This window comes from Epargyreus clarus, unplaced genomic scaffold, assembly GCF_041222505.1.
Source record: "Epargyreus clarus isolate Ecla_fem2 unplaced genomic scaffold, WU_Ecla_fem_2.2 ptg000007l, whole genome shotgun sequence".
Lineage (NCBI taxonomy): Eukaryota > Metazoa > Arthropoda > Insecta > Lepidoptera > Hesperiidae > Epargyreus > Epargyreus clarus.
The window spans coordinates 26,305,318-26,317,604 of record NW_027332215.1 but is presented as its reverse complement, the minus strand read 5'-3'; the positions used below and the strand labels follow the sequence as shown (position 1 = coordinate 26,317,604).

General features: G+C 37.1%; 1 protein-coding gene across 3 annotated transcripts in view; it reads right to left on the bottom strand.

Annotated features, from left to right (window-relative positions):
* The window catches only part of trc (Serine/threonine-protein kinase tricornered), a 42,227-nt gene that overhangs the window by 11,584 nt on the left and 18,356 nt on the right, over positions 1-12,287 (bottom strand). For all 3 annotated transcript variants that reach the window (XM_073075301.1, XM_073075300.1, XM_073075302.1), the window contains exons 3-6: positions 4,263-4,395; positions 2,530-2,677; positions 2,240-2,350; positions 1,010-1,251 (exon numbers count right to left, since the gene is read on the bottom strand). In XM_073075301.1, coding sequence (XP_072931402.1) covers positions 1,010-1,251; positions 2,240-2,350; positions 2,530-2,677; positions 4,263-4,384 — 623 coding nt within the window. In that variant the 5' untranslated portion in view covers positions 4,385-4,395. The remainder of the gene's footprint in view (positions 1-1,009; positions 1,252-2,239; positions 2,351-2,529; positions 2,678-4,262; positions 4,396-12,287) is intronic.

Sequence of the window (12,287 nt, the reverse complement as noted above, 5' to 3'; positions counted from 1 at the left end):
GCGATCTACGCGACCTCTTTATCCGGTCACATATAAGATTCACAATATCCAAATCAAAATTCTCTTGTGTCACATCCAAATAAGAGAAACGAGGTATCACTGCAAATTCAATTCAATCAAATTATATTATTTCCGACAGACATCAAGACATACACGACAAGGTCGAATCCATTAGACTGCAATTTTCTTATACGACACTGTTATATACAGCCGTCATCGTTATAATTATAACATATGCATATCTAACAATATTCGTAGCCTATTCACGGCACCATGAATAATATAATCGAACGAAACGATGAAACGATGAACGATAGAACGAAACAATTATAGGATCCGTCGTCATACGCGGAAAGCTGAATATCGTTTCATGATAATCTTACCGATACGTGAAATAGCTATTACCGATTTAATAATTTACTTTATAAAGGATATACATATTAAAACATTGCTTTTCTAAAAAGCTTCGTGCCAAAATTTAAAATAATTTAGCTCATACCACAATGTGAAGTACGATTTGTTTTTTCTGCAGCAATATTCCTATAGATCTCTAGTCTGTTTGATGATAGTAAAAGGCATGTGCAATTGTGCAATGTGCATCCGCACTCAAGTGTGACATTAACAACATCACAACCGCCAAATATCTGACTCTGAAGCCGTATATTTTGCCTTACAACATAGATAAGTAAAGTTTATTGACTCCTAACAAGAAAATGTAACCAGTTTTGACAATTGAAATTGTCACTGTCATCTATTTTCGTGTTTAAAAATATTTAAAAAATGTAGTTTTTAGATCATTTACGAATGAAACGATATTTCTCCGCACTTTTTCTTCCATTTCGTGTTTTTGCACCACATGTCGACATTGTTCCGCGTAAATTACACCATGACAGCCATTAAATGGCTGACAGAATTGTCAGCCGTATAAGCCATCTAATGGCTTCCTTCAATTACAAAGCCGTAAGATATCTATACTCATATATGCCTTACAATAACAAAACGTGCCCACCTGTGAATAAATCCAAGTTTATGTATACTATCTATAGCGAGCGCGGTCTCCGCCACGTAGAACTGAGCGCACTCCTCACTCAGCGTGTCCTTCTTCATGAGCAGCGTCATCATGTCGCCGCCGGGCAGGAACTCCATGATGAGGTACAGGTTCATCGGATCCTGGAAGCTGTAGTACATTTTCACCACCCATTGGTGGTCCGCCTCCACTAGGATGTCGCGTTCGGCGCGCACGTGAGCAACCTGAAAGAATTTAAAAATATTACAAACAAACAACAACAACAACAAATTTATATTTATTTATGTTTGATATATTTTGTTGATTAACCGAAATAAATAAACGCTTTCTACTCTCACAGCCCACACTAGGATTCCCTGTGTCGTGGGTGCCATGGACACACACATAGACAAATACACAAACACCCCGACCCAGAAACAGAAATCTAAATTCATCATTTAGATACCGGTCCGGCCGGGGATCGAACCCGGGACCCTTTGCGCGTCAGACTGGTATGGTGACAGCTCCGCCACGCGGGTCGTCGACATAAAACTACTTTAAACTTAGAAATTCGTAAAACCAAACTTTGTTACATTGAAATTAAAGAATACATCCGTCCCCAAGTAAACAACATAATTATGAAATTGGAACACATGAATTTGTCAAACTCTGCGATATTACCCTAAGCAATTCTCTTCCTATGAATAGAACACAAGGAATATTAACAAATCCAAACGATACATGAACTATTCCCTACGAGAAGAATGGATACATTGTTATAAAGTATGGCACACTTTTTCGCGTCCTCCTTCCTGACCCCAGAGTTCCGTTACACTACGTTGAACTGATATGAAATACAATGAAACAATAAAATTCCTCTGAATACTTTACTATTGATAAAAAGTGTTTATAGAATTTGATAATAGTTTCTAACGTTTTAGTCAACATTCTTTTCAATAAACAAAATTTATATGTTAAGATTTAAGAGCACCTTTTCGAACGCTATAATATTTCTTTTTTAAATTTGCAAAAAAATGATGTTATGTAAGCATTAGAACATTAGCAATATAAAAAGATTGCGATTAGTCATTCAATTTTTGAGAAATATATATAAATAAAAATGTTTTAAGAAACGAAGAATGTTTGAAGAAAACGAAATGTTAAGACTTACATTATGTTATCATATCTTTAGTAACAAAGTGTGTTTATGTTAATCCATAGAATAGCACTCACCTGTTCTTTTTCCAACATGTCCGCCTTTCTGAGAATTTTCATTGCATACACGTGACCGGTGTCCTTTTTCTGTACAAGCCTGACCTCTCCGAACGCCCCTCTGCCTATAACCTGCAAAAATATACACTGTTAAAACAAATGACAAATCAGATGTACACCGCATTGCGTTTTATAATTTTGTAAACATTAGCTTTTTCTAATAATAGTATTCCGAAGGGACACCTGACTTTCCTTAAGACGGCCCTGGTTATAATGCCTGCTGTTACCGTGAACCATGGAGAGTATCTTACTTTGAGCGGCTCGAAGTCGTCGACGCCGAGGCGGGACCGCTTGAGCCTGAGGAATTCTGTCTCCTTCTGAGCGTGCTGCTGCCGCTTCTCCTGCTTCTGGCTCTCCGTAAGACTTTCATCCTTGAGCGACTCCTCAAGTTTCTCCAGTCTGAAATAAGGTGCATCAGTGAAGACATTTTTTAACGTAAAAAAGGAAACACCGTAGGAAAATAAATTGGTAATAAAATTCTTCCAAGCTCTTTCTTCTGCCTTATACAGTTTTTTGATAAAATATATGATATTATGTTTATAACTAAGTTGTATAACATTACAGGTTTAGGACAAATAAATAATCTACGCACCGCACCGCTAAAATTCACATTGCGTGCCTATCGGTGCGACGCATGCACTCGCTCATTGTAACAATGTTTAATACTAAATATGACATTTCTACATAAATATATTTTTAATATAATAAGACAGGGATTTAGTATAATTTTACGTTTCGGAGTGTTTGCAAACAAAAATATTATCAAGTTCATAAAAATATATTTATTTTGATGTAATCTTATGCTTGCTTCACACCTGCCGAAATCTGATAAATTGAAAACCAATTCATATAAAAGAATGTATAGATAAAGCATTATTCGCTTATGATATTTGGAAATGTAGTATTGGTTTCAACTCATATAAGAGTATAATTATATAACATTGGTGGACCGCACGGTATCAATAACCCGTGAAGTTACTTTAGATTCACAAATGAACCACTTGGTGAAGAGTAATCGCCACCGTCCGTATGACTCTACTAAGTATGTCTAAAACAGATATGGACACAAACGACACAAACTATCTTGGCGAAAAAGTCTTGCTTAAAACTAATACTCGTAAATGACTATTGAATAAGAAAACATTTCTGATAATACCCTGCTGTAATACAAAGACAGTAGTTGAGAGGTCGTCCTACTATTATACGTCCAAGGTAAACAATTTAGCGAGGACGCTACCAACAGCCACCACTTATGTACTTAAATCAATGTAGGTCTTGTCGGTTTGCCCTCGTATTATACGAAACGGCAGGGCCGGATTTGCAAGCGTCAAGGCCCTGGGGCAGCGAAGGAGAGCTTTTTGATTATTTTCCAAATGAAAAAAAAAAATCTTCCCGTCACGTCTGTAAGACTTACTGTACCGTCAAGTCTGAAAATTTACTGCCCACGAACTAATCATATTATTTCAACCAGGCGAATGTGAAAAATAAATCAACGGGTTGCACTCCGGGAGTGCCAGCAGAAGTGATAACTTTCGAAACCTGAATAATAAAATATAATAAATGATACATTTTTATTTGCTGACACCGGATGACATCTTGACTTTTGTATTTTTTGACTTTTTGTATCTTGGCTTTGCCGTCTTACGAATTTTCGATCAGGCCAAGTGGCCTGACGCGAGTTTAACACTTTTACCCATCACAAAAATAAATATATATCAAGCCTCAAAAATGCACAACACCGCTAAAGAAGTTTTCACTTCAAACATATTTTAATTAAAACCGTATAAATTGCTAATCCGTCGAAATTTCGATACTTTTTCTCTTCTGTGGAGGTCCTGTTTTGTGGAGGCCCGGGGCAGTAACCCCTCCTCCTATTCAAGCCCTGACAAACGGCTTAAATACTAGAACGTATCAATTGACAAAATTTTGTCAGAATATCAATCATTTACACATAATATGTATACATACATATATTAATACCCACCTCTGTTTCCTCTCATAGTGTTGTGTGATGAGATTCGTGTAGAAGTTCTCTAAGGTCACTTTGGCCTTAGTAGCCTTGTCGATGGTGTGACCGCTAAAGCGGATGTTGTCCGTGCCCGTCATATCCAGCACCCCTGAAACAATTACAAGTTTCCGTGAAAACAGACCTTATATAAGTATATCACACAAATAAACTGAACTGTTTATTAATGATTTCAAAAAGCTCAGTGCCACTGTCTAGATCTCCCAATATGGTTTCGCAAAATTTTATAACAAAATGTCGTGGTTTGTGTGTGTCAGTTTTTACCGGCCGACTTTTCAAATGGCTGTATCGATGTAAAACAGGATATGTCCACAAGGCTTTACAGGAAGTAACGCTTATGAACCATTTTTGCCTCTAAAACATTTATTTAGTTAAGCTCATCTCCCTAAAAAACACGCGTGCTCCACAGTCCCCTTGTGAACGTTGTGCGAACATGTCGTCAAAATTAGGCATATTATTTTCAGATTTCCACTCAGGCATCTTTTTCTAAATGTTTATTTTTTTTATCCCGGGGCCCCACATCACAATAGGTATAGTTTCGGTACAACTCTATGAAGGTTAATATTTCTCCGAGCGTGGAGCCTGATACAGTAAACGTACACACCAGATATTACGAATATATTTTGCTCGCGTCCACGAACAGACTGAGATCCCCTTTGTGTTCGCCAAAAAACCGCCACCGAGTAGAGCGCCGAAAGCGAAGCGCGCACTGTTGCATGCTCCAGGAGCGCGAACGTATCCACTGTGCGGAGCAGTTGCAGGAACGTGGAGCGTAGAGATTCGCGAACATAGTGCATACCCGGCTTTAAATGCACGGCTTGTTAAAATATTATAATGTTGCTTTAAATAATTGAAGTTCTACGTATTTTTGGCATAAGGATTTGGCATAAGCTTAACACAAAAAAACGTTTTTAAAGAATATTTATTCCATTTCCAATGTATTTAGAAGGCTACTTGGCTATTGAATTAGTATGTCTTGTATCAACTTACCGAGCTTACCGAGCGGAACAATTTACGTTTCACGAAAATAATTTAATTTCTAATACATTAAGCTTACGCTTTTACCACACTCTTCTTGTAGATATTGTATAGATATTCTATATTATATATCATTAATAATGGCTTTTACTGATAAGATGTTTATTCCTAATTCTTTTCACGCACATTTTCAATAACATGACGCAATAAGGATTGGAATTTCGAAAATGTATAAAGCGCATATGTAAGATTCATTTTAAACATGCGATGACTCGACGTTAATACCACATCATCAAACTTTTACTGTCTTACTAATGAACTCCAGTCCCCGCACAATAAATACATATATTAATGTTAGGTTACATATATAAAGGTTAGGTTAGATCTTCCGGGACTAGAATAAGGCAACGCCTGCCCCCTGCCTGTCGTAAGAGGTGACTAAAAGGGGGCTTCCGGGTTTGTGGGCGGCAAGAGTGGGAGCTCGAACCGTCCAGTATGCGACCCCGAGAAGGACGGCGGTATGTGTGGTCGCATACCGCCGTGAACTGCTCCCCCAGGGCAGAGCCCGATCGGAGCATTGCGCTTGGAGGACTCTGGTTGCGTTCCGTCGGAGATCCCGGAGTTCTCCAACAAGCGCCGAGGACGGCCACCAGGGGGTTTTAGCGCGGTAAAAATCCCACATAACCCAGCGTCGTTCTCACGTCGTCGGGTACCTTTTGAAAGTTTCCCCCTCGTTAAGAAAAGAAAAAAAGGTTAGGTTAGGTCAATTTTCCTTCTCCGAACCCAGATAGGCTCGGACGTGCGTAGAGATGGGCAGAGGGTTTAAACCCAATGGGTGGATACGGGTTTAAACCGGGTATTTTGGGTGAAATAGGGTTTAAACCCAAATAAACACCCAAACAGCGGGTGTAAACTATTGTCATTCATATTTTTATTTTCTTCGTGTAATATCATTTTTAAAATAATATTGTAAACAATTCACTAAATATGCGCTCTAAAAGCACATATTTCATTTAACTACGCTGTTATAGTCATGTTATAGTCCATTCGGATGTGTTACATTTGGGTTGCAATTTTCGAAGACCCGATTTTATTTTATAGATGTCAATGATTAGTGTAAAGGGCTTAGTGTACAGTTAAATCCTAATTTGTGGAGTCCCAACTGTTGTCCCTCGGCCGCCATCTTGAAAAAAGGGGCACTAAGCGTTTTTACGCTCTACCAGGCAAACTATTCGTCGCACAGAAATTTAGTAAGAACAATTATGGTTTCAAATTGATTTATCTATAATTTTAGTTCTATAACTTTTTGTCGTTAAACCAAAAATAACAAAGATAATAACAATAATAGATTAAACTTTGGGAAGACTTTTTTTAACTTTTTTCTAATTAATTTACAGAAAATGACATTGAAACATTTTGATAGAGGAGTTTTTATAGTCCGATCAATTTAGACATAAAAATAGTAATCAAATAACATAAAGCTAAAAGTCCTCATCGATGTGTGTGTCGGCACTTATTCGGGGTCAAACGTCAAAATTTTCGGCTTTCTGGATTTTTCTCGAAAACGGTAAATTTTATCGAAAAGTACCTTGGACCAAAGTTGTAGCACTTAAAATTTTCTATAAAATAATGTTTATATTTTTTTTCTTAAAGCTATAATTATTAAGATATTACGTAAGAATTACATTTTACATTATATGCCCATATTCCCACACCACCTGTGCAATAGTATACGAGAGGTATATTTATTTGTTTTAGTTGTGCGATATTTGTTTCCTCAAACAAATAATAATTAAAAATGTAATAAAAATAGATGAACCCCTAAAAATGTTATATTTAAAAATGTAAAAACATTAGAAATACAGTAAAAACCTATAGTATATCTATTAAATAAACATTTGAACTATTTTAAAAGCTTTGTGTAGATTTTATTAACTCATTTTATAAACACCCAGATAAATACCTAGTGGGAGGAAATAAACGGGTATTTATTGGGTTTAAACCCTGCACAGGGTTTAAACCGGGTTCTTTGCCCATCTCTAGACGTGCGCAAACGCTGTCTGGACCGCGGACGTGTGCTACTAGCGTACCTACCCGTGGTCCCGACAAAGGGCGTCCAGAGGAACATCGTGGGGTTCTAGGCGGTAGGTGTTCGGTTTATCGTCTCCGCTGCACCCACGGCTAAAACGAACCCATAAAGGATTTCCCCGCACACAAAAAAAAGTTCTTTTTCCTTCTGCGATAACAAAATTATTTCACAGATACACATTAAGATTACATTATCTGATTACTAACTCCTTTATATGCAAATCAAATTCGATTTCACGACGGCTATCTACAACCCAAATTACCGGAACAACGCAATGAACTAAATTTAGAAAAATCAATAGTCACTTTCAATAGATTAAATTTGTAAACCGACCCACGGAATTGTCATGTTTAACTTGATGATCCCACTGTTCAACATTGTCCTCTTCCTCCCAAAACCAGGAGCTAAGGCACCTTCCTGGAAAGCAGGACATATTGGTGAAAAATAGATCTCAGCTCTGGGTCAAGTGCAGGCTGCGAATGCAGGGCCCACCGAGTCGTAGGTTGCGCAATTAGCGGCGACGTCATTGGTACACATGTTTCAGCCCCAGTTTTCCCATGGATTAATGATATATTATCAAAAAAATAATAATAGTGTAAGCCCTGTGGCTAACACACCTGCGATGCACACGTGGACAATATGAAATAATAATAATTCACGAGACAATATTACTTCTTGACCGGCGCTACTCATTTATTATTATTATTTAGAAAAAGCACTCAAAGTCTGAATAGCATATATTAATACATATTAAGTTAGCTTATGATTTCGTAGTGTAATATAATATGACTGACTGTGTTCAAAATAAAATAAATAAATAAAAATAAATAATACTGATTATATACACAAAATTATTTTCATTTAAATATAATGAACATAAAATCCTTTAAATAAAATTCGTAGTTTGGATGTTATGTATACTAGTTTTAGTACAAAATGGACAGACCTACATAGGCATCGTATTCCGAAGGAAATAGCTGTAAATGCTTCATAATAAATAGTTAATGTATTATCGAATGATAGACAGGCAGTTGATTACGTGGATATTATGGAATACAGCGCTGTAATTTGCCACTATCTTGCATTTGTAATGTTATTGTATTTTTTCAATATGATCGATTCCGTAGAGTATATTGATGCATACAGATAACTATCGTTTGTACTGTGCCTACGTTATTCTTTTTATCCCATGTATTATTACATACTTATTACAAACAAATGCCCCCAAAAGTCCATCAAAATTTATAGGTATAATTGCACATATTATTTATCTCTGAATAAAATGCAGCACTATGCGGTGGTAACCGAGTAAAAGATTCATTTCGTTTCATTACAAAATTTTAAATCCTACTCAATCCGACAAAAAATGAGTAAAAAGCTTCAGAGATCGAGTAAGACGGCGTCACAGTGGAGATGACCGACGACAAATGGGAAATGAATGAGAGCACAAACAACAAACAATGATCATCGGAACAAATAGCCGATTGTGGCAACGGCACACGAACAATGGACCGGCGGCAGAGAAAATAATCAGATCATCGACTAATTTCTTTCGCGCTTGTGGAATAACATATTTTTAAATAAGAATTTGAATTCTACCAGCATTTATGGGAGCGAAGTGACCTAAGACCAAAGCAAAAACTTGATCCACCAAATAGATTATGTGAATTTCGGAATCGATTTGATGAATTGTATTCGATATGGAAAAGGAGGGAACGGGTCGAGGTAAAGGGAAAGCTACAATATTAAGTATCTAACTACATATCAATATTGGTTAAGAAGAAGATCATTCAGATCGTATCTTATACCTCTCATACAGATATTTTACATTTGACCTAATGGAGAAAAAACATTATTCGTGTACAACCAGAGGTTTGCAGCAGCTGTAGAAGTTGTCCACAAGGTTGTAAGTGATTGACTACCTATAGAATAGAAGGACCTTTTTTATAAGCGACATACTTCGGCAAAGTAGGAAAGAAGTTTCGTGATTTAGAAAAAATCTTAAAATCTTATATTAAAGCGGCTAAATTATTATTTGCCGATTGTTGGTTCATGGTGGGGATATTATGGATACAATATTTGGGATCTGGATATGGATACGGATTTATTATAAATGTTTTATCTGTTTCGGATATTCGGTTACGAATAAAATAAAATTAAAGCGGATTATCTGATAGTTGCGGATAATTTTGGTTATGGACATTAGATTTTTAAGGACTTGTAAGCGAAGTAAATACCTGTAAATAAGCAATGATTTGATTTTATTTATACTGAACAGTGTCGGCTTGTTCAAGCGAAAACTATTCATAATAGTGTGTCATTTGCTTTAAAATTATTCGCAACTTTAATATCAGATTCGGTTACGGTTCCGGATACATTTTTATTTCGAAAATCCGATAGTTTCAGTTACGGATTCACAATAAAATATAGAGCAAGAGATATTTGTAATAATTCTTTTAGCTTATGTTTTTCCCATATTTAAATCCTCCTCCGTCGAATAACCTCTCCAACCACTACACCACATTAAAGCACCTCTCTCTACACTTCGTTACAATAGTGAATAAATAATGACATTTTATTTGTTATCACAACATAGTATTGACGTTATTAATGCTCCAGATCGTTTATATGTTTTGTTTATTATCATTTCGGTGTAACATTGTGATGTTATCCATTCATAATGTGGTTAAACCAAGTCGCATGCTTATAAGTTGTATTGCTAAGTAACCTGGATATTTTGATACCTTCTTTTTTGTTTACGAGGAGAAACCTTCAAAAGGTACCCTATGCTGTAGAAGTGGCACGGGGTTATGTGGGATTCTTACCGCACTAAAACCCCCACGGTGGCCGTCCTCGGCCCTGCGTAGAGGACTCCGGGATCTCCAGAGGAACGCAACCGGAGTCCTCTTAGCGCGTTGCCCCGTCGGGCTCCGCCCAGGTGAGCGTGACGCTCGTTACACCGTCTGGTGTGAACCGTCGGTTATGCGACCACACATACCACCGTCCTTCCCGGGGTCGCTGTCCGGGCGGTTCGAGCTCCCACTCTTGCCACCCGCAACCTCGGAAACCCCTTGTAGTCGCCTCTTACGACAGGCAGGGCATACCGTAGCCCTATTCTGGTCCCGGAACTTCAGGGACGGATATTTTAGCACCTACGAAAGCGTAATAGTGTAATAGTAGTAGTCGTAATAGTGTATTTGTTTTGTACCCACATAATTGCTGGTAACATCTGCGACAAACATTAGATTAACCTCCCAAGCTATTTTATGATAGAAAACCTCATGTTATCATGGAAAGAGGGTACAAGGGGGTGCACTTGCACCACTCTGGCCGGAAAGAAAGTCCATAGATCTCTGAAATGTGTATTTATCTACGAAAAATAATTCGTCAGGACCAATAATGTGTGAATCTGTGTGTGCTCTAGAATATTGTATAGACTCTAGATGATAAAATTTATCGTTTAAAAAAACAATTAACTGGAAATCCGGCTGAATATCAATAAAAGGTATTAGAGCTACTATTTACTTGTATGCGAAAACAAACTCTATAAATATCAATGAGATTTTAATTGTATTGTCTCCGCGAGACACGCCGTCGGCGGGCTGTCCGGCGCAGTTTTGAAATTGGATGAAAGGATGGAAAATCAATAGCCATCCCGCTCACATAAAACGGGGTGTACTGAATGATATGTCCACCGGAAATTCGCGGGCGGCATGTCCACGGCGGAACGAATGAAACTGATGAAAATCTCCGATATGCATCCTGATCCCCAATAACCATCCGAGTAGGTAATTAAAATCCAGAATATTTCGATATATTTTTGCAACTTATAGGATAAAGAAGTAAATGTATATATTACATACCACAGTTATAACAACAGTTGTAACTTACTTATTTCTAATTTAAATGGACAAGTTCGGTTCTGCTGTATTCTGGTCAAAGATTTTTGTATTATTAGATTATTCCGCAAGAAATTAGTTTATTCCGCTTCTAAAGATGTAAGGTCATTTTCTCAAATCTTCATTTGATTAAATAGATTTTAATATTTCCCAGTATAATTATACACGATTCCTTCTTAATCCAAACATTTTGGATGCCAATTGTATGGTCGGGAGCTTTGCACAGTCGGATTACTTTAGTCAAAGCAAACTTAATTACAGCCTTTCTAGCTTCATATCGAAAACAATACAATTTTAACGATTACAAAGGAATACGAGGCATTAGAAAACTGAAATTATATAACAGGTAGGATACCTAGGAGTCCGAATTTAGCTCTTAATGGAAGTAATAAACGGAATATTGGAGGTTCGTCTTAACTCCTATAGCACTAAAGCTTCCGTTCATAAATGTTTATTAATTTCAATCGATTGTGGCGATGTCATCATTGCGATCAATTGGTTGGTAATTGTTGACCACTTTACATTACTTGTAATATAGTGAATATATGAAGCACATGGTTGTACGTAGTTTACGTACAACTGTCCAATCAGCGCCCCTAGCGGATTATATCAGAACTTGCAAATTGTATGGGCCAATACGTAAACAAATACCAAAACAGTCATATTTGTCAAAACGTAAGAACTCATGGTAAGGGTACTGATGTATGATTGGCATACAAACGGACCCCGCATTCATTTCCGCGACGCGACATACCTCGTATTTGCAATTATCCTACGCAATCACAAAATCCTCTCAATGAATCTGGTGGTAAATAAGATTAATTTACTTTCCCATTTTAAGTTTTAGCTTGTCATGTCTTACTGAAAATAGCGGATTATCAGAATCAATATTCCTTTGATTTCCTTTAGCAATTAAACATTGTACCTATATCGATCAAAGAAATTGCAGTATCAGTTTTGCAGTGCTAACGCCAACCGTGCACATTTATGATACACGATGAATATTGGCAAGTTATT